The sequence below is a fragment of the Elephas maximus genome, chromosome 20, assembly GCF_024166365.1.
Source record: "Elephas maximus indicus isolate mEleMax1 chromosome 20, mEleMax1 primary haplotype, whole genome shotgun sequence".
Classification (NCBI taxonomy): domain Eukaryota; kingdom Metazoa; phylum Chordata; class Mammalia; order Proboscidea; family Elephantidae; genus Elephas; species Elephas maximus.
The window spans coordinates 11,288,099-11,313,384 of NC_064838.1; the positions used below are offsets into that span (position 1 = coordinate 11,288,099).

General features: G+C 45.7%; 1 protein-coding gene across 9 annotated transcripts in view; it reads left to right on the plus strand.

Annotated features, from left to right (window-relative positions):
• The window catches only part of PRKAG2 (protein kinase AMP-activated non-catalytic subunit gamma 2), a 421,421-nt gene that overhangs the window by 239,079 nt on the left and 157,056 nt on the right, over positions 1-25,286 (plus strand). For 8 of the 9 annotated variants that reach the window (XM_049861967.1, XM_049861966.1, XM_049861962.1 and 5 more), the window contains one exon: positions 12,431-12,648. In XM_049861967.1, the coding sequence (XP_049717924.1) occupies positions 12,431-12,648 (218 nt within the window). Of the gene's footprint in view, positions 1-6,356; positions 11,391-12,430; positions 12,649-25,286 lie in introns of those variants that run through there. The other variant, XM_049861970.1, reaches the window with a different exon arrangement.

Sequence of the window (25,286 nt, forward strand, 5' to 3'; positions counted from 1 at the left end):
TTATCACATTCAGCTGAGTGTCAGCTGCAGCACCAAGGATGCCTGTTGCTTCTGTGACGTCGCCAAGGCTGATGATCAGAGGGCACTGACGTAGTTAGTATCTCCCCTTCGTCGGAGAACTCAGCAAACTGTTTATATGGGAATGAATCTCTCACCCCTACTGACCGTGCTTTCTCTCCTCCCTCACCCAGGAGGACTGACTTGAGCTTCAATATCCAAATGCACAGGTGCTGTTTTCCTCTGACGGTGGAGGCGCTACTGTTGTGTTTTGGGCCCATGAGGTGGAGCTCAGACCTCCAGATGAGGATGAAGAGAGTATAGTTCTTCCAAAGACCAGGGCAGACAGCAGAGTCAGGGACCACGTGGTTTAGAAACCTGACCTGTGGTCTTCAGGCTGATGTAAACTGTGTTGTTGTTAGCTGTCATCAAGTTGGCCCCTGACTCATGGCGACCATGCACAACCTGAGCCATCCCCACCGGTTGCAGATGGGACCATTGTGATCCATAGGGTTTTTGTTGGCTGATTTTTGGAAGTAGATGATCAGGCCTTTCTTCCTAGTACATTTTAGTCTGGAAGCTCCACTGAAACCTGTTCAGTAACATAAAAGCCTCCCCTGACAGATGGGTGGTGGCTGCGGATAAGATGAGTTGGCAGGGAACTGAACCCAGGTCTCCTGCATGGAAGGTAGGAACGCTACCACTGAACTACCACTGCCCCCACATTACCCCCTGTACAATCTCTATTTCTTTCCCCTCTCCCTCCGCCACCACTTTTATTCTGTTTTGCCGGTTTGTTGTTGTTAGGTGCCGTCAAGTCAGTTCCGACTCCTAGTGACCCTATGTACAACAGAATGAAACACTGCTCGGTCCTGCGCCATCCTCAATATCGTTATTATGCTTGAGCTCATTGTTGTGTCAATCCATCCCGTTGAGGGTCTCCGCTTTTTCGATGACCCTCTACCAAGCATGATGTCCTTCACCAGGAACTGGTTCCTCCTGACAACATGTCCAAAGTATGTGAGCTTCCGAGGAGCATTCTGGCTGTACTTCTTCCAAGACAGATTTGTTCGTTCTTCTGGCAGTCCGTGGGTATAGTCAATATTCTTTTCCAACACCATAATTCAAAGGCATTGATTCTTCTTCGGTCTTGGTTATTCGTTGTCCAGCTTTCACATGCATATGAGGAGATTGAAAACACCATGGCTTGGGTCAGGTGCACCTTAGTTCTTAAAGCGACATCTTCACTTTTTAATACTTTAAAGAGCTCTTTTGCAGCAGATTTGCCCAATAATGCATCATTTGATTTCTTGACTGCTGCTTCTGTGGGCGTTGATTTTTAAATCCTTTACAACTTCAGTATTTTCTCCGCTTATCGTGATGTTGCTTATTGGTCCAACTAAACACAACCCGTTGCCATCAAGTTGATTCTGACTCATAGCAACCCTATAGGACAGAGGAGAACTGCCCCATAGGGTTTCCAAGGAGTGGCTGGTTGATTCAAGCTGCTGACCATTTTTTGGTTCGCAGCTGTAGCTATTAACCACTGTGCCACCAGGGCTCCTTATTGGTCCAGTTGTGATGATTTTTGTTTTCTTTATGTTGAGGTGTAATCCATACTGAAGGCTGTGGTCTTTGATCTTCATCAGTAAGTGCCAATTTGCCCATGCAGATATTGATATACTGCAGCCAACTGCTGATGGTGTGCTGTGTGGCCACAGAATCAGGTCTGCTGACCAGCCCCTGTGCTGACCCCGAGCCTTTGGTCTCACCGGCCCCAGCCCTAGGCAGGAGCACACTGGGCTCTGTGGACAATCAGCCATGCCCCTCTCCCTCTTAGCTTACCCTGCAGTGGAGGGCGGGCCTGCAGTCCATCTGCCAGAGTCTGTGAACACCATCATGTGCCCAGGACCTCTGGAGGTGACTGAGTTAGCCAGAAGGTACCCTCGTGGAGCTCTGTGTATCGACTTGCCCTTGGGATTTTCTTGGCCAGGCCGGTGTGAAAATTGGTGTCACAAATGGAATCGGAGGTGCCAGGATGCCTGGGAGGGCGGTCTCCAGAGTGCTGCAGAGCTTCTGAGAAACAAATCCGTGGTGCACAACGAAAGAACCTAAAGTGCAAATAAGTTTAGGCTGAACAACTGGGTGCATTGGATGCGGAGCTTCTCGGTGTCTGTAATATGCTTAGGGTCTGGCGATGCAGAGCTTCCCGGTGTCTGTAATACGCTTACGGTCTGGCGATGGGGAGCTTCCCGGTGTCTGTAATATGCTTAGGGTCTGGCGATGCAGAGCTTCCCGGTGTCTGTAATACGCTTACGGTCTGGCGATGGGGAGCTTCCCGGTGTCTGTAATATGCTTACGGTCTGGCGATGCGGAGCTTCCCAGTGTCTGTAATATGCTTACAGTCTGGTGATTCTTCGAGGGAAAGGGGTGGAGGGTTGGAAAGGATTTTGAGCAGAGCTCCCTAAACCTGATCGAGGCACTCCATTTTTCTGGGGGGCACACTGAACAGAAAGTGTTCCTTTGAAACCTGTTCACTAGCAGTTAGTCACATGTGGGTCCATCATTTCCTGCTAAGGGCCATCTTCTTCATGGACCCCAGTTGCCGTCCAGTCAGTTTCAGCTCACAGCGACCCCGCGTGGGTCCGAGGAGAGCTGCTTCCGCAGGGTTTCGGCTCACAGCGACGCCGCGTGGGTCCGAGGAGAGCTGTGTCCGCAGGGTTTTCCGTGCTGGTTTTTTGGAAGCAGGTCACCGGGGCTTCCTTCTGAGGTGCTTCTGGGCGGACCCTAACCCCCAACCTCTCCCTTAGGAGTTGAGCGCATTAGCAGTTTGCACCACCCAGGACTCCTTTTTATGAATAAAAAATGTGATTTTGAGAGGACACGAAAGGCCTTAAATATAGAAAGGCCCCTTTCTGTGATACTGTGCCTAAAATTCCACTGTGTACTGCCTTTGATCGTGGTTTTGTCCCCTTAACACGCAAGCACCTCTAAGAATGAATAATAATAGTTTATGTGGGTTGTATGTATATTTATCATATTACAAATTAGAACTGAGAAAATTGTAAAATATTATTTCATCTAAAAATAGTGATAAACTCATTACATGATAACACAAATAACATATTGTTTAAGAGTGTAAAGGGGTCCTGAAATGAAAAAGCTTGCTTACCTCAGTGGTTCTCAAATAGAAGATGAGGATAGTCCAGGAGACAGCCCCTGAGCCCAGACTGAGTGCTGCGTCAGTGTTCTGTGGGTTTGGGGGATTCAGGAGGCAAGAAGGGACAGGTTAAATGGGCTTTGGTCATTCTGGAATAAATCCTCCCAAAGCAGGGGGTGGAGAAATGGTTTGAAGAAAAGTGTGGGCCAGCCAAGAGTGGTGGATTCAAGAAAAGGGCTATAACGGGACTGAAGGCAGAGTGGGGAGGACGCAGGCGACCACTCCATTGAGGTGCTCCTGCCTCGCTTCTGCCTCCTGGAAACCAAATCTCAGCCCTTCGCTGGATGACGGGAAGTGGGGATCTCCTTTACCTGACTGCTGACATGATGCAGCGCCCACCCTGGGGGCAGCTCTGTTTAATAAACTGTAACATACAGCACTTAGCCCTCCTCTCAGGCCTTGAGCTGTTCCAGAATTACTTGCCTAGTACGTCAGCCTCTGCCTGAGGGAGAACCAGTGCCCAGCAGGACCTTGACCTTAAACCAAAATCCAAGCCTCTTGCCATAGAGTTGATTGAGACTCATAGCAACCCTTTTAGGGCTGAGTAGAGCTGCCTCACAGTGTCTTCAAGGCTGTAAATCTTAACAGAGGCAGACAGCCACATCTTTCTCCCATGGAGTGGCTGGTAGATTTGAACTGCTGACCTTTTGGTTAACAGCTGAGTACTTTAACCACTGTACCACTAGTGTACCTACCTTGGTCTTGGCCCTCCTAAAATGTGGTTTCCAAGGCTGTGTCTCGGTCCACCGTGACTTGAGTGGACCAAGAGTTGGCTGTGATCAGGCCTGCTCAGAGTAAGACCTCCAGCTTGCCCAAGAGGGGCATGCTGGCACTTCTCTCCTGTCCTCTTGCCCTTGCAAGGGGACCGCAGGTTTGGAGTTGGTCGGGTTGGAACTCCAGCCGGCCAAATGTCTGCCTCCTAAGCAAGGCAGGCGGTGGGGACAGGGGGTGTTCTGAAATTATGGCCGGTAGAATCTTTCTTCCATAGTCTCATCCAGTATTAATGGTCACTTACATTTATTGAGTACATACTGCATAACTTGGCATCCTGAGTGCTTTGCTCCTTCTCTTTAATCATCATGAAAAGCCCAAGGGCAGGTATTATTAGCTTGAATTTTCAATAATGGACCAGGGTCTTGAGCGGTGCTAACCCGCCAAGGCCCTGCATCTTAGAAGCAGTGGGCTGACATCAAGGCCAGGTTTGCTGGCTCCTGGGCACATGTCCCTCCCACTGCATCACACAGTCTTGATTTCACCTTGGGAGTAGAGGCTGCAGGTTGCGTCAGGTGGGAAACAAGGCATGTTCAGCTGAAATTTTGAAAGGACTTTTTATGAATGTGTGGGCAGCGACGCAGGAGCCAATAGTGGATGTTGAGAGTGGGACCCAGGGACTAGCAGCCACAGGAAACCATTGCTAGCCAGGCCTGAAGGGGCAAGATGGTGTTGCTGGAGGCCAAGGCCAGCAGGAGAAGGGTGAAGTATGCCTACCCTCTCCTCCAGCCTCCTGGTTCCTGCAGAGGCTTCCATTGCCCAAGCCTATCCCAGAGACAGGGAGCAGATACGGCAGCACACAGCCAGCAGTCGTCGTTGTTAGGTGTCCTCGAGTCAGTTCCGACTCACATCTTTGCTTTTTAACAGTTTAAAGACTGACATCTTTGCTTTTTAACGGTTTAAAGAGGTCTTTTGCAGATTTGTCCAATACAAACGCGTCTTTTGATTTCTTGACTACTGCCTCCGTAGGTGTTGATTGTGGATCTAAGTAAAATGAAATCCTTGACAACATCTTTTCTCCATCTGTCATGATGTTGCTCATTAGTCCTCACCTGTAGATATCAGCAAAACATCTACCCGTGTGAATTGAAAAATTGCTATTCTTACTCCAGGCCTGAATAAAAGTCATAAGGACACTTTAAGGTCGGAAACAAAATGTGGACTTTTCCTTCTTTCTTTTCGTCCCAAATCCTATGCATTGAAAGGCTGTGCTGCCTAATGGCTCCAGCATGTCCCACTTAAAAGAGTTGGCGGGCTGGGGGGAGGGGGTGGCCATACCACACAGCTGTCTGGTCTACCTGATTTAGTTTATCAATGAGAAAGCCCTTGGCTAGCTGGTGATAAAACCAGGCCTCTGCTTCCCACCATGCATCACTGTCTTTCTCCAGGGCCGCGCTTTCTCCCAGGGGTTGCCTCTTTTCTTCTCCCTCCCTCCACCTCTGGGCAAAGCTCATGCCAGTTGAGCCAGGCCCAATGAAGTCACCAGTTCCTGGCTCCCTGGTGTCTGGAGCCACTTGTGTGGCAGTCTGTGTGGCTGCCAGGGGCAGTTTCCGTCCGTTCACTGAGCCTATTCACTTGCCCTGGCTGCACCCTGGGAGAACCAAAGGCATTGTTCTCCTTGGAGGCTGTTCACCCTGGGAGAACCAAAGGCATTGTTCTCCTTGGGCTGACAGCAAGTCCTGAGTACAGTCCTTAAGAAGCAGCAGAAGGAGGGGGAAAGCCTTCAGAGGAAACCTGTCCATCCTTTGAGCAGATCCCCTTGCCTTATTATTACCACGTCCCGGTCCTGTGGGATCCCAGAGGAGAGTCGCCGGAATTAGGGCAGATCGTTGCATTCTTCAGGGCCCAGGCCTGGCTTCTCCCCGGTGTGTCTGATGTTCCCAGTCTGCCGCCCTGGGCTCCCTTTTTCTCTGAGCTCCTCCTGCTCCGGATGCCCTCTGCGCCAGTGTTTGTGCATGGTGTTGTGGGTTTGTTTTTTGTTTTTGTTGTGTTTTTGTCTCTTGTTTTTCTGAACCAGATGGAAGGGTTGCAGACTTCACCCTCGTCCGTCACACATTCCCTCCCACACCAGCCCACACTTGGCCCACAGCAGCTGATGAATATCTGTGATTTGCTGATCAGATGGTTTTTCTCAAAGACTTGAGTTCGGCAGTTTACCCTACAATTCAGAAATAATTACCGGAAGCCCTGGTGGCGTAGTGGTTAAGAGCTACAGCTGCTGACCGAAAGGTTGGCAGTTCAAATCCACCAGGCACTCCTTGGAAACTCTATGGGGCGGTTCTACTCTGTCCTATAGGGTCGTTATGAGTCAGAATCGACTTGATGGCAGTGGGTTTGGGTTTTTTTTTTGTTTACTTAAAAGTAATGGAAATTATGTCAATGTTTTCCCCACCCAAACCCACTGCTATTGAGTGCATTTCAACTCATAGGGACCCTATAGGATAACGTAGAACCGCCCCATAGGGTTTCCAAGGCTGTAATCTTTGCGGAAGCAGACTGCCATATCTTTTTCCTATGGAGCAGCTGGTAGGTTCGATCCACCAACTTTTTGGTTAGTAGCTGAGTGCTTTAATCACTGTGCCACCAGAGCTCCTTGTGGCCCCATAATCCCCTTTATTTATGAATTGTGACACCAATTTTTAATAAAGAGAGAAAGTCTAGAAATATCATCCTTGCCTAATCCACTTTCCTTTTATAACCCATCTCAGCTCCCCTTGCCTCCCATAAAACAGCTTGTCTTAGCCTCTTAGTGCTGCTGTGTGTAACAGAAATAGCGAAAGTGGGTGCCTTTAAAGAACAGAGATCTATTTTCTTACTGTTCTAAAGTTTAAAATTCCAAATCAGGGTCTCAGCCATGTCTATTCCTTCGTCATCAGTAGCCCCAGGTGTTCCTTGGTTGCCTGGTGATCCTCACATGGCATCTGTGTTCTTCCACATGTGCATATCTCTGTGTCTAATCTGCTCTTTTTATAATTCAGCGTGATTAGATTTAGAACCCAGCCTACTCAGGTATGGTCTAATTAACATAACAAAGAGAACTCTATTTCCAAAAAGGATCATACCCACAGGTATAGGGGTTAGGATTCTAACACATATTTTGGGGGGACACAATTTAGTCCATAACTTCTACCCACTCGTCGCCCCACATTAATGTCCTTCTCATATACAAAACACATTCATTCTATCACATCATCCCAAAAGCCTTATCCTATTCCAACATCAACTCTAAGCCTAAAATCTCATCTTCCGAATCATCTAAATCCAGTGTAGGTGAGACTCTGGGTGTGTTCTGTCCTGTGGCAAAGTCCCTTTCCATCTGTGGACCTGTGAAGCCTAGAATACAGGTTATGTACTTCCAAAGTACAGTGGTCAGACAGATACAGGATAGACATTCCCATTCCAAATGGGAGAAATTGGAGGGAAAAGAAGGGCCACAGGTACCAAGCAAGTCTAAAACCCAGCAGAACAAATTTCATTAGTTCTCAAGGCTTGAAAATAAACTCTTTTCCAGGCACATCTGGGCAATGACTCCACCCTTCAGGCTCTGGCATTGGCTATCTCTCTGGATTCAGGCAGAGGCCCTTGGCTTTGGGTGCCAGTCCCACCTTATAGGCCCACTGGAGTGACAACCCCACTCCTTTGGCTTTGGGCAGCACCATTCTCCTGGTCCACCTGAGTTGTGACCCCACCTCCTTAACCCTGGATGGCTCTGTTCTCCTGACCAACTAACATAGTAGTCCTGTCCCCTCAACTTTGAGTGGTGGCCCCATTTTCCTGGCCCACAGGAATGGCAGTCCTGTCCCCCACCTATGAGTGACAGCCCCATTCTCTTGGTCTAACCCTCTGGAACTGAGGTAGCATCAACCTGACTCTGTAACCTAGGAGGTGGTACTCTACTCTCCGAGATGTATTGGGTGGTGGCTCCATCCTTTAAAACCACAAAGGTGGCAGCCCTGCCTCCTGTGCCCTTTCTGACAGGTTTGCTGGTCTCTGAACTGCTCCCAGGATGGTTCCCTCCACTTCTTGGAGGACAGCAGGTGTTTGGAGGTATCTCAGTTTAATCATGGCAAAAGAGTTTAGATTTGAAATCAGAACACTAGAGTTCAGGTGTAACCTTTGCCATTTACTCACTAAAGGACTGTGAAAGTCATCAGTTTCTTCCTCTGTGAAATGGGATGATAAATCTACTCCCCTCTCTCACAGGCTTGTTGTGAGGATTCAATGGAGCAATACTGTGTGAAAGAACTGGGTACACAGTAAAGCTCTGTGCAAAAGAGGTGGTGTTGTACTGAAAGGCCTCATCCCCTTTGAAAGGTATTTCAGGTATCAGCAAAAAGTGGGACATATTTTTAGTTCCAGGAAGGTTCTTTTCCTGTGCCCCTAAATTATGCACATACGCCTATTCCCTTTCCCCTCTAGAGTCCAGAGTTTCATCCTGTTTCCGTCACAGGTTTACCTGCTCTGGGAAAGGAGCAAGGAAGGAGCAGGAAGGCAAGGTGAAAAGATGGGAGCACCTTTTGATCCTTAAAAGATTTCAGTGAGGGGAGCTTTCCTGAGGGGTGAAGAATGTCATTCAGTCCCACAAGAAAAAGTTTGTTCCTGCCACCAAATTAAAACGCCACTTTATTTTCTCCTCATCTAGCAAAGTTTTATATGTGGCTCCCAGTCTTCTCTAACCAGCCTTACCTCTTGCCCTCTGTCCAGAAATTAGCTAGGATTATTTATATGTAGACTACTGAAAAAGGGCAATGCCATAGGAAAGGAGAAGGCATAGTTTGTGTTTTAAAAAGCGCATTTAGGTGGCAAGCTGCTTCGTCACTTTCTCTTGTAATTATTTATACTTGCGAAATGAACGTTCTATCTCCAAAGAACTATCAAGTACTTCTCACTGGATATGAATATTCCTTCCACACGGTGACTGTGGATCATCCCTGAAGAACGCTGTAAATGAGATAGCTTCCTGCAGAGATGAGACTACAATCATAGAAATATAGAAACAAAGGGTGGGGAACATGCTCTAGAGGATACCAGGCCAAGGAAGACGAGGCCCTTCTCTTGGAGGCACTCTAGCCCAGTGGAGCCAACCTGTGCAAGCTGGGGAAAGGAAGGCTGGGATGGGGTAGGAGGCAGAAAAATGTTCAAATATGGCGTGACCAGTGTTTGGCTCAAAAGTAGAACAGTGGCTTTAAAAAGTAATTTTCTGAATAGATAATACATTCACATGATATCAAGTTTAAAAAATAGGAAAGAGTATATAATGAAAGTCTTCCCTACCACTTGTTCCTGTCCCCAAAGGTGGCCAGCATTTCTGGATTCCTGCAGAGCTTCTGGAGATACTCAGCATATTCAGACAGGCAGACAGATGTGTATATTCTTCTTTCCTCTTTTGAAAAGCTCTGTGGTTGTGAGTAACCCCATATACTTGCCATTGAGCAGGTGGACAGTATATCTGAGGAATAAATGCCCAGAAGTGGAATCACTGGATCAAGGAAGTGTGTGCATTGGTGCTTTTGATAGACATTGCCAAAATGTCTCCCTAGAGGTATGTTTCCTAGGGGCCTTTGAAAATTCCTATGTGGCGTGGCTAGAGCAGAAAATCTGAGCTGGGTCTGGGACAGGCCAGCTGGAGGGTCTGTCTGTCTTTAAATTGTGCCTCCAAGTTCTGGTAGACAAGTGCCTTTTGCCATAGCTAGAGAAACATTAGCGGTCACAGGCAGCCCTTACACACAAAGACTGGAGACTGGCAGGGGGCGGCTGGCCTATGTGTCCTCATAGGCTCTCAGGAAGTGGATGGTAACCTGGTCTTTACAACATGAAATGCCACCTGCCCCGCCTAGTCTTCCCCTTGCCAGTCCTCCAGCACATGTCTGCCGAGCACAAAGAGCAGAGGCGAGGGCCCCAGTGTCTAGCAGTGGTGGGGGGGGGACAGGTGTGAGAGTGCCACCACAGCACCAGCCCATGGGGCCACCAGGAGGAGTCAGTGTGCGCCTGCCTGCTGGGCCTTCACCCTGAAGAGCCATGGAGGACGCACCGCCTCACGGGGTCTGTGGCCGGCCAGACCCTGGCTCTGCAAACAATACAGAAAGCACCAGTGGCAGCTCCTGGATCCCAGCAGAGCCCTTTGACAGACCCAGGAGCCCCACACCCCAACTTGGCTGGCGCCACTGCGAAGCTGGAGCCTGGCCCGGAGAGCAGCCTGGATTGGGCCAGGTGCCTCCTGGTGGACATCTCCACCAAACCAACCCACTGCTCTGAGAAGTGGCTTTCAGATCAGATCTGCTACTGCCTCAAAGCAGGGCTTGCTTCTCAAGACCTTTGGGGAAAAACTTTTTTGGGAAGGCAGATTCAAAATAGTTTGGAGCTTTACTGTTAGGTGCTGTCTTAGTTATCTAGTGCCGGTGTAACAGAAATACCACGAGTAGATGACCTTAACAAAGAGAAATTTATTTCTGCACAGTAAAGTAGGCTAAAAGTCCAAATTCAAGGTGTCAGCTCCAGGGGAAGACTTTCTCTCTCTGTTGGCCTCCTCATCAATTTTCCCCTGGACTAGGAGCTTCTCCACAAAGAGACCCTGGGTCCAAAGGACACGCTCTGCTCCCAGCACTGCTTTCTTCGTGGTATGAGGTCCCCAACTCTCTGCTTGCTTCGCTTTCCTTTTGTCTCTTGTAAGATAAAAAGGTGGCGCAGGCCACACCCCAGGGAAACTCCCTTTACCTTGGATCGAGGATGTGACCTTTATGAAGGTGTTACAATCCCACCGTAATCCTCTTTAACATACAATTACAATCACGAGATGGAGGACAACCACACAATACTGGGAATCATGGCCTACTCAAATTGATACACATATTTTTGGGGGGACATAATTCCATCCATGACAGGGGCCTTTTGCGTTCTGTTTTGTGTCCTACAAAAAAAAAAAAAAAAATGAGTAGACCCTTCAATCTCCTCTGCCTTCACCTAGAGTTACCTAGCGGAGAGCCACCAGGGCTTCCTGAGCACAACCTGCCGGGGGCTTTACACCTTCCTGGGGGCTTCACACCCTAAAGCCCTCCTCTAATTGTTATTCCAAAACTCCCACCCAAGAACCACGTACCACCCCACAGTTGGGCATGTGGCCGAACATCGTATCTCTCTTCCCTTTGCAGCTCCATTCTCACCCCTTACCTGTCAGACCCTGGGTGTTCAGCAAGCACCGGCCCCACCCAGAGACTAGGTACTGTGGAGACACAAAGGGCCCAAAGGATAGGTGTGGGCCTTGTTGGAGAGAGGAGACTTAGCGTTTCTACATTTGGTTTTAGGGTCAGTCTACTGTAGCCTGGAAGCACACAGGCCAAATGGAAAGTGGTCTCTGAGTCCCAGGGTGGAGGTACCCCAGCCCAGAGTCTGGAGGAAGAGATGGGTGAGTGGGCACTGAGGAGTGGCAGATTCTTTGGGAGAGTGATGATGGTAGTGGAAGGGACTCTGTGGGGAGACAGAACCACAAGCCACCCAGCGATGGGGTGGTACTGATGACTGTGCAGGGCCAAAGAAGCAAAGGGTGACTGGGGCCATGTCTTCTGACATCTTTGGTTTGCTTGCATAATTTAAATTTTTAAAATTTACCTGCTTGCTTATAAGACAGGAGATATCTGACCCAAACCCAGATTCCGCTTATCTTGGAAAACAAATCATTTGGGGTAGCATTATCTTCCGGCAGCACCAGCTGGAGGTTGGTGTAAGACGCCAGTCAGCTCCCGCACTGCAGGAGCCCAGATGCCTCACTCCCGCCAGGCCCTGCCTGTGCCCTCAAAACTCTCTACTGGCACCGTGGGCCATCATAGCCCCCTCCACTTGCCCATCTAAATCTTCATTTTTCAAGTTCCCACCCATTCTCTGGAATCCTCTTCAGCATTTGTCTTCATAGTGAATTCTCACCACTGTGAACTATAACAGAAATATTTATGTTGCTCATTTGGATAATCACAGCAGTGTCTCCTCTGGTTCTTAATGCATATTGTCATGTGGCTTCTGCAACACATGACATGTCTCTACTGAATATTTGGTAACTTTCCTACCTATGCTTTACCTCAGTAAATATGGGTAACCACCATGGCGGCTCTTGGCACAGTGCTTTGTAAGGGTGACCAAACGATATTTGTTTAAATGGAGGAAAATAGCATCTGGTGCAAGTGTGTGTAAGAAGTCCTTCCCCAGATACCTTCTGTACTATTTGAGCACCTCACCCAACAAGGGAATCCTGCCCTCAACCCAATTTGAACGATGAGGGAATCCCTGGACACAGCTGGTTCCAAAGGACTAGACATGTTTATAGAAGCTTTTGCCCAGTATTCAGATTTGATACTATAGATGTTTGCCATTTGAACTGTTTGGCACTTAGAAACATAAGATCCTCTCTTGCAGCCAGACATCTAACAGCACTCTGGTATTTCCTCCTCCCAGCCTCCGGCCTCCCCTCTTCTCCGTCTACACCCACCCAGGTGACCAAGCAGCACACGTTTCCTCTGGAATCCTATAAGCACGAACCTGAGCGATTAGAAAACCGCATCTATGCCTCCTCTTCCCCTCCGGACATAGGCCAGAGGTTCTGCCTGCCCTCCTTTCAGAGTTCTGCCAAGCCCCACTCAGCATCACCAACACATGCTGCTGCCTCCAGAACCGTAAGTCGCTCCTTCTTCCTGTTGGCTGGGACTGCCAAGCACTGAGCAGGGCAGACCCAGGTGTCTTTCCTCCATTCGAGTAGTCTGTAGACAGCTGAGGCGAAGGCTGTGCACTCCTGACGTTTGTAGTAGTATAACCAAACCCAGTGCCGTCGAGTTGATCCCGACTCATAGCAACCCTACAGGATAGAGTAGAACTGCCCCATAGAGTTTCCAAGGAGCACCTGGCAGATTTGAACTGCTGACCCTTTGGTTAGCAGCCGTACTCTACCATAAATCACGGGCTTAGAAACAAATGGTGAGGGCGTGGAAGGCAAATGGAAATCAGATGAAAAATGGTTAACATCTGCTCATCTGGAACATGACCAGAGAACATTTGCTCAGAAAATTTCTTCTCAGAAAATTCTCAGCTTCTTCTTAAAAATCAGTCAATTAAAGCTTGATTTGACTTTTCCTTGATTGGGATATTAAAACGAAAAGCCACAGGCAGAACAAAAAATAAAATAGCAGTTTTATTCTAGAGTTTTAAGATGTAGGGGTTGACAGCCATTTGACTTGGGATGCATTCATGAAAAGGTAGGGCTTTCAAAGTGGAGCGGTGTGCTGAGACAAATGTCTTTGTGTCCTTCAAAGGATTAGCTGAGGTGGCCCAGTGAGTATCAGTGGAGGACGCTGGCTTAGCTACAGCACCGAGGCACTCTATAAGCCAGAGCATGGCCCTCAGCGTGGCAACCCTGTCCATCAGTGCCTGCTGAGTCCGTGTTGGTACAGCAGGTGCCTGATACTACCCTGTGCCTGGCAAGGGTATAAAAGCCATATCACTGAAGTCTGCCTGTACTGATGTGACTACTGCATTCTTACTGTCTTTTGGGAGAAAGAAGACGTGTTTGTCATGCAGAGGAACATAGTATTACTAGTCTCCTTGTACATTCAACAGAAACCCTGGTGGCATAGTGGTTAAGAGCTCAGCTGCTAACCAAAAGGTCGGCAGTTCAAATCCACCAGGCACTCCTTGGAAACCCTATGGGGCAGTTCTACTCTGTCCTATACGGTTGCTATGAGTCGGAATCAACTCAATGGCAATGGGATTGGTTTGTTCATTTGGTGATTATTTTATTAACTGTATGTTGTGCTTAATACAAAAAAGTCTCGTTTTAAGTGCAAAGGAGTTAACTGTAAGGTACTGTTTCTGTCTTATTGAGCTTACGACCTTATTGGGAGCAGAGTACATACTCAGGTGAAACAGTTAAGTGAAAGTGGAATGTGGTTTGAGTGGAGATAATGAAAGGAACAAATCATAGACACTACAGGAGGTCAGAACAGGCAAATCCTTGTTAGTCAGGTAAGGGCACTGAGGGCTTCAGTGCAGTGGTGCCATGCGAGCTGATCCTTGAATAACTGGTAGGGCCTAAATAAGGGGAGGTGAAGGGAGAGCCTTCTAGAAAAGAATAGCTGTGGCTGCAATTGGGATTAAGCCTGAGGTGTAGCCTGGCTGATGGGTCAGGTTACATGGTGAGGACAGGAAACAGTAAGAGAAGTCGAGTGGGCTTGTGTCTGAGAAGGGTGGTGGCTGGCAGCAAACTCTAGGACAGACTGGGGTAGGTAGAGCAGCAGGGAAGCTGGTGAGTAGCCCAGCCACAGAGTGGGGAAGAGTCTGGCCCAGCAGAGCTGTGAGTCTAGGAGGAAAACCATCATACTCTTAGGTGTCAAGGGAAAAAAACCTCGAGAGATTCCCCAAAGGGACTTGGTTATACAGATGACAGCACAAAAGAGAAGTCAAAATGGGGATGATCAGGCAACCCAGAGATAATCAAAAACAGGAAACCACTGCTCCCCTTAGGGCAGGAGGGACAATAAGAGGCAGTGGTGTCACCAGGGCCCATGAGGTGGCACCATCCTCATGGAGATGGAACTGTGGCCTGGTGGCCTAGTAGGGGCTGGAGCTGAGGAGAAGCAGCCACTGGCTAGAGGTATGGTACAGGCAAAGAGAGATCCCAGTGTCTCCCCCTCCTGCCCTCCAGTCTTATGCCAAGCCTACTCAGAAGCCAAGTAGGCAAGAAGCCCTGGGCCAAATAAGCCCTCTGGGGTGCAGAGTAGCACAGGGCAAGAGCCTAAGAAGGAATCTTAGAGCAAACATGGAGGTGACCAGCAGAGAGACATCAGAGGATATAGGTGATGTGGAAAGTCTCAAAAGTATTGACTTCCTCAAATTGACTAGAGATAACTGACACAGTGGCCCCACTTAAGAAGGGACACTAGCATGGGAGACAACAATTATTTTGGATTTAGATCATTTGAAGTGATGGTGACACGCAGATGGGGTTGTCCAAAATGGTGCTACATTTCACAGCAGAGTTTGTGCCCGGGGACAAGCACATGGCCTGTCCCAGTTTAAATAAAAGATCCCTGTCAGTGTCCCTTTAGCTGTGACTGCAGAGTGATGTTCTCAGCTGTTTATAACGTCATATAACCATGACACCCTTATCAAGGATAGGCCCTTCCAGGGTTTTTAAAATGGTTCTGGGACTGGAGAGGATGTGTCCTCAGCTGTCTTCCATCCTCAGTCCTCACCGATCAGCCTGAGCCATGTGCCCTGTTCAGTGCCCGCAACTCCACAACGCCCAGCTGACAGTGTGGTAGAGCAAGACTTCAGGAAGGATCCAGCCATGACCACCATGCTGATGTATTTTGAGTTTCAGGAAATCAGGCAGTCACCCATGGCTCCTACTTCTGCTCTGAAATGCTCTATTTCAAGAATTGGAAGAGGACCTCTCCACTGTACCTTCTCCAGCCTTGTCCTCTTCACCGTCTCTGCCGACAGGGCAGGTGGAACACTTGAAGACTCCAGTTCACATAAAATGTTTACCTTATACTTGGATTATGTTGAATATCTTTATGTGCTAAGTTCCTTAAAAACTTAGCTGATTTCGTTAATTTTATTAACAGCATACTCTTCATGGAGGAATGTGAGTTATTTAAAGTATTTGTTGTTGTCTGGTGCTGTTGAGTTGGTTTCGACTCATAGCAGCCCTATTTACAACAGAACAAAACACTGCCCAGTCCTGCACCATCCTCAGGATCGTTGTTATGCTTGAGTCCATTGTTGCAGCCACTGTGTCAATCCATCTCGTTGAGGGTCTTCTTTTTCACTGACCCTCTACATTACCAAAAATGATGTCCTTCTTCAGGGACTGATCCCTCCTGATAACACATCCAAAGTATGAAAGACAAAATCTCGCCATCCTTGCTTCTAAGGAGCATTCTGGCTGTACTTCTTCCAAGACAGATTTGTTTGTTCTTTTGACAGTCCATGGTATATTCAATACTCTTTACCAACAACATCATTCAAAGGCATCAATTCTTCTTTGGTCTTCCTTATTCACCGTCTAGTTTTGCACGCATATGAGGCGATTGAAAACATCAAGCCTTGGGTCAGGCACACCTTAGTCTTTAAGATAACATCTTTGCTTTTTAACACTTTAAAGAGGTCTTTTGCAGCAGATTTGCCCAATACAATGCGTGTTTGATTTCTTGACTGCTGCTTCCACGGGTGTTGACTGTGGATCCAAGTAAAATGAAGTCCTTGACAACTTCAATCTTTTCTCCGTTTATCATGATGTTGCTTAGTGGTCCAGTTGTGAGGATTTTTGTTTTCTTTATGTTGAGGTGTAATCCATACTGAATGCTCTGGTCTTTGATCTTCATCAGTAAGTGCTTCAAGTCCTCTTCACTTTCAGCAAACAGGGTTGTGTCATCTGCATAATGCAGGTTGCTAATGAGTCTTCCTCCAATCCTGATGCCGTGTTCTTCTTCATACAGTTCAGCTTCTCAGATTATTTGCTCAGCATACAGATTGAATAAATACAGTGAAAGGATACCAGAAAGATACTTACCTGTGTTTTTTTTTTCCTAAATTTTATTTAGTTTGTTGTTGAGAACGTACACAGCAAAACATAAACCAATTCAACACTTTCTACCTGAACAATTTAGTGACATTAATTACATTCTTCGAGCTGTGCAACAATACTCACCCTCCTTTTCTGAGTTGTTTCTCGCTCATTGACATAAACTCACTGCCACCTAAGGTTCCTATCTAATCTTTCGAATTGCTGTTGTCAGTTTTATCCCATACAGATAGTTCTCAAAAAAAAATTATGCTCAAGGCAGAATGTTTTTACTAATTAAGCTAAACTATTATTTGATTTTTAGATGATATCAGGGGATACTTTTGGTTTAAGATTTAAAGATTATCTCAGGGCAATAGTTTTAGGGGTTCGTTCACCCTCCATGGCTCCAGAAAGTCTGGAGTCCATGAGAATTTGAAATTCTGTTCTACATTTCCCCCTTTTTATCAGGATTTTTCTATGGAATCTTTGATCAAAATATTCAATAGTGGTAGCCAGGCACCATCCAGTTCTGCTGATCTCATGGTAAAGAAGGCAGTTGTTCATGGAGACAATTAACCACACATTCCATATCCTCCTCCTATTCCTGACTGTCCTTCTTCTGTTGCTCTAGGTGAATAGAGACCAATTGTTGTGCCTTAGATGGCCACTTGCAAGCATTTAAGACCCCAGGCACTAAGCAATGAACTAAGAGGTGGAACAGCAGTACTAAACATATTATCAGACCAATTAACTGGGAAGATCCACGAAACCATGACCCTAAAAACCAAGGAACCAAATCCCATGAGGTGTTTGGTTGTACATAAGTAGCCTCAGCAGCTCCTTTTTTTTTTTTGTCATTGTTATAAATGTATCACCCAACGTTTGCCAATTCAACTTTTTACAGGTGAACAACTTATTGAAAACAATTACAATAATCAGCTGTGCAGTCCTACCCTTAATCAATGTGATTTTTCCATCACCATTAACTACCCTTTCCCCCTCCCTCCTGTCCCTGGTAACCACTACTAAACTTTGGTCTCTATACATTTGTCTTTTCTTTACTTATTTTTATTTTCATTTTTATTGTGCTTTCAGTGAAAGTTTACAAATCAAGTCAGTCTCTCATACAAAAATTTATATACACCTTGCTATTTTTCTCCCCGCAATGAGACAGCAGACTCCTTCTCTCCACCCTCTATTTTTGTGTCCAGCCAGCTTCTGTCCCCCTCTGCCTTCTCATCTCCCCTCCAGACAGGAGCTGCCCACGTAGTCTCATGTGTCTATTTGATCCAAGAAGCTTACTCCTCACCAGTATCATTTTCTATCCTATAGTCCAGTCCAATCCTTGTCTGAAGATTTGTCTTTGGGAATGGTTCCTGTCTTGGGCTAACAGAAGGCCTGCGCACCATGACCTCTGGGGTCCTTCTAATCTCAATCAGACCATTAAGTCTGGTCTTTTTATGAGAATTTGAGGTCTGCGACCCACTGCTCTCCTGCTGCTTCAGGGGTTCTCTGTTGTGTTCCCTATCAGGGCAGTCATTGGTTGTAGCCAGGCACCATCTAGTTCTTCCAGTCTCAGGCCGATGTAGTCTCTAATTTATGTGACCCCTTCTGTCTCTCGGGCTCGTAATTACCTTGTGTCTTTGGTGGTTTTCATTTACCTTTGCTCCAGGTGGGTTGAGACCAGTTGATACATCTTAGATGGCCACTTGTTCACATTTAAGACCACAGCCGCCACTCTCCAAAGTGGGATGCAGAATGTTTTCTTGATAGATTTTACTATGCCAATTGACCCCCGCCCCTGCTATGCTAGCCTTCGAAGCCTTCGGTGTATTCAGGAAACTTCTTAGCTTTAGGTTTAGTCCAGTTGTATTGACCTGTCCTGTATTGTGTGTTGTCTTTCCCTTCACCTAAAATAGTTCTTGCTTATTATCTAATTAGTGGATACCCCCTCCCTCCCTCCCTCCCCACTCTCGTGAACATCAAAGAATATCTTCATCCCTGTCGAAACTAGTTCTTGAGTTCTTATCATATTTGTCCTTTTGCAACTGATTAATTTCACTCAGCATAATGCCTTCCAGATTCCTCCATGTTATGAAATGTTTCACGGATTCATCATTGTTCTTTATCAATTGTGTGAATATACCATAAGTTATTTATCCATTCATCTGTTGATGGGCACCTTGGTTGCTTCCATCTTCTTGCTGTTGTAAGCAGTGCTGCAGTGAACATGGGTATGCATATATCTGTTCGTGTAAAGGCTCTTATTTCTCTAGGATATATTCCAAGGAGTGGGATTGCTGGATCGTGTGTTAGTTCTATTTCTAGCTTTTTAAGGAAGCGCCAAATCAATTTCCAAAGTGGTTGTACCATTTTACAGTCCCACGAGCAGTGTATAAGTGTTCCAGGCTCTCCGCAACCTCTCCAGCATTTATTATTTTGTGTTTTTTGGGTTAATGCCAGCCTTGTTGGATTCTTTATTTTTTATACAAATCAGTATTTGTTCTTTTGTGATTGGATTATTTCACTCAGCATGTCTTCAAGCTCCATCTATACTGTAGCATGTATCAAGACTTCATTTCTCCTACTGGCTAAGCAGTATTCCATTGTATGTATGTACCACACTCTGTTAATCCATTCATTTGCTGATGGGCATTTACGTTGTTTCCACCTTTTGGCTATTATGAATAGTGCTGCAGTTAACATTGGTGTACAAGACTCTATTTGAGTCCCTGCTTTCAAGTCTTTTGAGTATATACCTAGAAGTGGAATTGCTGAGTCATATGGTTTTTTATGGTAGTTCTATTTTTAGGTTTTTAAGGACCTGCCACAGTTTTTTTCACAAAGGCTGTACCATTTTGCATTCCCACCAGCAAAGGTAAGGGTTCCGGTTTTCCCACATCCTAACAGTTATTTTCTGGTTGGTTTGTTTGTTTGTTTGTTTTAATCTTAGCCGTCCTAGTGGGAGTGAAATGGTAGCTCATTGTGGTTTCGATTTGCATCTCTCTGATGGCTAATGACACTGAATATCTTTTCATGTGTTTGGTGTCCATTTGAATGTCCTTTTTAGCGAAATGTCCATTCAAGTCCTTTGCCCATTTTATGATTGGGTTATTTGTTGTCTTGTTGTTAAGTTATCAAAGTTTTATATATATTTTGGCTATTGTATTCTTATTGGATATACAGTTTCTGAAGATATTCTCCCAGGCAGTAGCTTGTCTTTTCACTTTTTTTGTAGTCTTTTGATGAACAAAAGTTTTTAATTTTTATGAGATCCCACTTATTATGTCTTTTGCTGTTTGTGCTTTTGTTATTATATTAGATAATCCATTATTGAAAGGTAGGCCTGACAGCATTGCCCCTGCTTGTTCTTCTAAGAATTTTGTGGTTTTAGTTTGCACATTTAGGTCCTTGTTCCATTTTGAATTTGTTTCTGTGGATGGTCTGAGGCATGGATCCTGTTTCATTTTTCTGCATGTGGAAATCCAATTTTCCCAGCACAGTTTACTGAAGAGACACTTCTTTCCTCATTGAATGGACTTAGCACCCTTGTCAAAAGTCAGTTGACCATAGACACATGGATTTATTTCTGGACTCTGAATTCTATTCCTTTGGTCTATGTCTTTGGTTATACCAGTAAAAGGCCGTTTTGATTACTGTAGCTGTATAGTATGTTTTAAAATCAGGAAGTGTGTGTCTTCCTACTTTGTGCTCGGTCAACATTGTTTTACCTATTCAGGACCTCTTACCATTCCACATAAAGCTGAGAATTGGCTTTTTCTATTTCTGTAAAGAAGGCTGTTGGAATTTTTATCAGGATTGCATTGAATCTAAAGATCATTTTGGGTGGTATAGGCAGTCCCCAAGTTATAAACAAGATCCTTTCATACCTTGCCTTTAAGTTGAATTTATAGGTAAATCATAACAGGTGTATACAGTTCTTATTTAGCCTTACTTTAGTGCCGGAAGAGGCTTGAAGCCTTTTCAGTGATTTAAAACTACACATGCAGCAGGTGAAGGTGCTTGTGATGAAGAATTTGTTGTGAGTCAGGGTTGGTTCAGTCGTTTCAAAGTGAAAGCAAATTTCCATAACATTAAAGGGCAAGTACGAGTTGTCCGTAAGTCAGATGTTCATAACCCGGGGACTGCCTGTAGTGACATCTTAACAATATTAAGTCTTCCAATCCATGAACATGGAACACATCTTTCCATTCATTCAAGTCTTCTTTAATCTCTTTCAGCAGTGTTTTATAGTTTTCATTGTATAAGTCCCTCACATCCCTGGTTAGATTTGTATTTGTTATTAAAAGCATGAAGGACAAAGCATTTAGAATTATTAGGCATGAATACCTTATTGCTTGCCCTTATTCTTGTCCATGCATTTCCCTTTATTAGAGATCTTTCTTTATATGTGTATCTTTGAATTACTTTTCCCTGCCATCTACAGAACTTCCATTAGTATGTTTTGTAGGGCTGATCTGGTGGGTATGAACTCTATCAGCTTCTGTTTGTCTGGGAATGTTTGAATTTCACCCTCATTCTTTTTTTTTTTCTCCTAGAAAATTCCACTTTTTTTTTTTTTTACTTTAGATGAAGTTTTACAGAACAAACTAGCTTCTCATTAAACAATTAGTACCCATATTGTTTTGTGACATTGGTTACCAACTCCACAACATGTCAACACCCTCCCTTCTCAGACTTGGGTTCCCTATCACCAGCTTTCCTGTCCCCTCCTGCTTTCTAGTCCTCCCCTGGGCTGGTGTGCCCCTCACCCTCATTCTTGAAGGATAGTTACCCTGGGTATAGTATTCTTGGTTTGACAGTTCGTTTTTTTTTTTTTCTTTCAGCACTTTAAATATATCATTCCATTGCCTTCTGGCCTCCAGTGTTTCTGAGGAAAAATCAGCACTTAATTTTTTTATTGGGGATTCTTTGTATGTGGCTGTTTGCCTCTGTTTCCATGCTTTCAGGATTCTTTATCTTTAATTGTCGAGACCCTAATTATGATGTGTCTTGTTGTAAATCTGTTTGGGTTTATCCTACTTGGGGTTCTTTAAGATTCTTGGATTTGTAGATTCACATCCTTCATTAGATTGGGGAAATTTCCTGTCATTATTTCTTTAAATATTCTTTCTGTTCCTTTCTCTCTCATCTCCTTCTGGAATTCCTATGATCTGTATATTAAGTCTCTTGTTATTATTATTATTTATTATTACATGCCATCGAGTCAGTTCCAACTCATCCTAAGCCTATGTACAACAGAACAAAACACTGCCCAGTCCTGCACCATCTTCTCCGTTGTTGCTATGTTACAGCCCATTGTTGCAGCCATTGTGTCAATCCATCTCATTGAAGATCTTCCTCTTTTTTGCTGACCCTCTACTTTACCAAGCATGATATCCTTCTCCAGGGGCTGGTCCCTCCTGATAGCATGTCTAAAGTACTTAGATGAAGTCTCACCATCCTCGCTTCTAGGGAGCATTCTGGCTGTACTTCCTCCAAAACAGATTTGTTCATTGTTCTAGAAATCCATGCTATATTCAATATTCTTTGCCAACACCATAATTCAAAGGCATCATTCTTTTTCGGTCTTCCTTATTCATTATCCAGCTTTGACAAGTCCTTTTGTTGTTGTCCCATAATTCCATTAACTTGTGTTTAGCCTTCTTGAGCCTCTGTTCTTGTTGTTCTTCATCATCTGTAATTTTAACTCTTCTCCTCTTTCTTCTGCCTGATTAAATCTGTTGGTAAGTCCTTCTATTGTGTTTCGAATTTCAGTTATTGACACTTTCAGTTACAATATCTCTTTATTTTAGATCTTCATTTTGTTCTTTCATTGTTTTCCTTATTTCTTTTAGCTCCTTGTCTATGTTTTCCCTTAGTTCTTTAACTATGTTGTATGTTGTATGATAGTCTTCCTTTTTTTTTTTTCCATTATTTGGTCTTCCCTAGATGCACTTTCACTCCCTTTCTCATGTTCATTTGGATGGGCCATTGTTCCTCTTCTTTGTGTGCCTTGTGATTTTTTTGTTAGAGCATTGTAATTTTTGAGGGTGTTAACTTTCTCAGTTTTCCCCAGTATTTGGTGTGTTTGCCCACACTACTTTCTACAAGAAACTCTTAGGTATGCACAATCTTTGGCCTTTGCTTACCATTTCCTCTCCCTTTCTTTGATAGCTCCTTCTCCCTCCCTGGTTTAATTTGGATTTGAAAATTCCATGTCTCATTTTTCAACTTTCAGTCTTTCCCAAACACACCAGAGAACCCACTGTGGTCAGCCTGTCCACCAGCAGGCACCACCACTCAGGCAATATATCACGTACTAATCAATCTGTCCACTAGGGAGCACTGTCCCGTCTCTCTGGTTATTACTCCCTTCCCTTCTGTTTCTGCAATCACATTTTTAGTCAGAAAAGTCCCCTTCAGGGGTGGATGTTGCCCTTTGGTTTTTCCCAAGATTTCCTTCCCTGCGTTGTGGTGGCTGCTTATATATGAGCTGGCATTCAGGGGAAGCACAGGCAGACTTTCTTCCATTTCAGGAGGAGGAGTTGCTGTAACTCTCAGAAGGACCTCCAAGAGATCTGTCTTGTTGATTTCAGAGCCCCAGTGTCCCTGTGGTATTTGGGGGAGCAGTCTCCACTTAGGTGACCCACCTCCTGACTCCACTGTAGGGAACCTTCTGTATGAGTTCGTATCAGCCTAGCAGCTGACGGTTACCAGCTGGGAAAGGTTAGTCACACTCTGAATGAACCCCCAGGGAGGGCTGCCTTGTTGCTCTCAGAGCCTACCCCGCAGTATGTTGACTGTGGATGTAGCCTTAAGATGCCTGCTTCCTAGCACACAGCAGCCTCAGTGAGTAGTCCTCAGCAATGACTGTAAGGGGGAGCCGACAGAACCAAGCTGATACCCCAGGAGGTCTGTCCTGTTGGGTTCAGAGGCCTGAGCTATGGGGTACACAAGAGAGCACCTAGAGCACTGACTATAGGAGAAGACTCGACTGTGGGGTCCTTCTGTAGCAGTTTGCAACATTCTGACAACCAACAATTACCAGGTGGGGAGGGAGTGTCACACTTTGGTCAGATCCCCATGGAGGTCTGACTTGTTGCTATCACAGTCCTCCTAGTAGATTGTTGGCTGTGAATGCAGCCTCCACTCAAAACTCTGGCTTCCTAACACACCATAGCCTCAGTCAGCTGTCCTCAGTGTCAACTGGAAGTGGGGGCAGACTAACCCTAATTCACCCCCCAGGGAGGTTTGTCCTGTTGGTTTCAAAGCCCAGAGCTACGGGGAGCACAAGGAGGCAGGTAGAGTGCTGACTTTAGGAGCAGACTCCACTGCAGAGCCCTCTGTAGCAATTCAGGTGACAGTATCTGGATGGGGGAAGGGCTGTCATGCTCCAAATGAACCTCCAGGGAGGTGTGCCTTGTTGCTATCAGAGCTCCCCCTCCCAGAGTATGTTGGCTATGAGTGAAGCCTCCACTAAAGATGCCTGCTTCTTACCGAGCAGCCTCAATCAGCAGTCCTCAGTACTGACTGGAAGGGGGAGCAGACAGACCAGAACTGACTCCCTAGGAAGTCTGTTCTGTTGGCTTCAGAGGCCTGAGCTATGGGGTGTGCAGGGAGGCAGGTAGAGGGTTGGCCATGAAAGCAGACTCCACTGCACAAGCCTTCTGTAGCACCTCACAGTAGGTTTGCAACAGACAGTGTCTGGGTGGAGGAGGCACTGGCAAACTCCAGACGGACCCTGGGGAGGTCTGCCTTGTTGATTTTAGGGCAGAAGTTGGGGTCCTGTCTCTTTGTACAGACAGGGATGAGATGGTTAGGAAAGCAGGCGTTTTTTGGGGGGCCACTACCCGAGGTCACAGCAGCCAGCAGCCTGCGTGGCTTGGGGAGGGGCAGGGACAATGGGAGAGGCAATTTTCTTACCATATGCAACTCATTGCAGATTTGTTGATTCTTGATGCAGTTCTCTGCTGCTTTCCAGTTCAGAGTTCCTCAAAGCCAAGCACCATTTCCTTGCTGTGTTTCTTGTATTTGTGGGGGAGGGCCGGAATGATGGTTTGTTTACACCACCATCTTCCCAGAATTCTCCAGAATCACTTCTACCTGTGTTTTATTGACTACGCAAAGACATTCGACTGTGCAGATCATAACAAATTATGGATAACATCGTGAAAAATGGGAATTCAGGACAACTAATTGTGCTCATGCAGAACCTGTACGTAGTCCAAGATGCAGTCGTTCAAACAGAACAAGGGGATACTGCATGGTTTAAAATCAGGGAAGGTGTGCATCAAAGTTGTGTCCTTTCGCCGTATTTACTCAACCTGTATGCTGAGCAAATAATCCAAGAATTTGGACTATACGAAGAAGAACACACCATCAGGATTGGAGAAAGACTCACTAACAACCTGCAACATGCAGATGACCCAGCCTTGCTTGCTGAAAGCGAAGAGGACTTGAAGCACTTACTGATGAAGATCAAAGGCTTCAGCTTTCAGTATAGATTACACCTTAACCTAAAGAAAACAAAAATCCCCACAACTGGACCAATAAGCAACATCATGATAAATGAAGAAAAGATTGAAGTTGTCAAGGATTTTATTTTACTTGGATCCACAATCAACACCCATGGAAGTAGCAGTCAAGAAATCAAATGACATATTGCATTGGGCAAATCTGCTGCAAAAGACCTCTTTAAGGTGTTGAAAAGCAGAGATGTTGCTTTGAGGTCTAAGGTGTGCCTGGCCC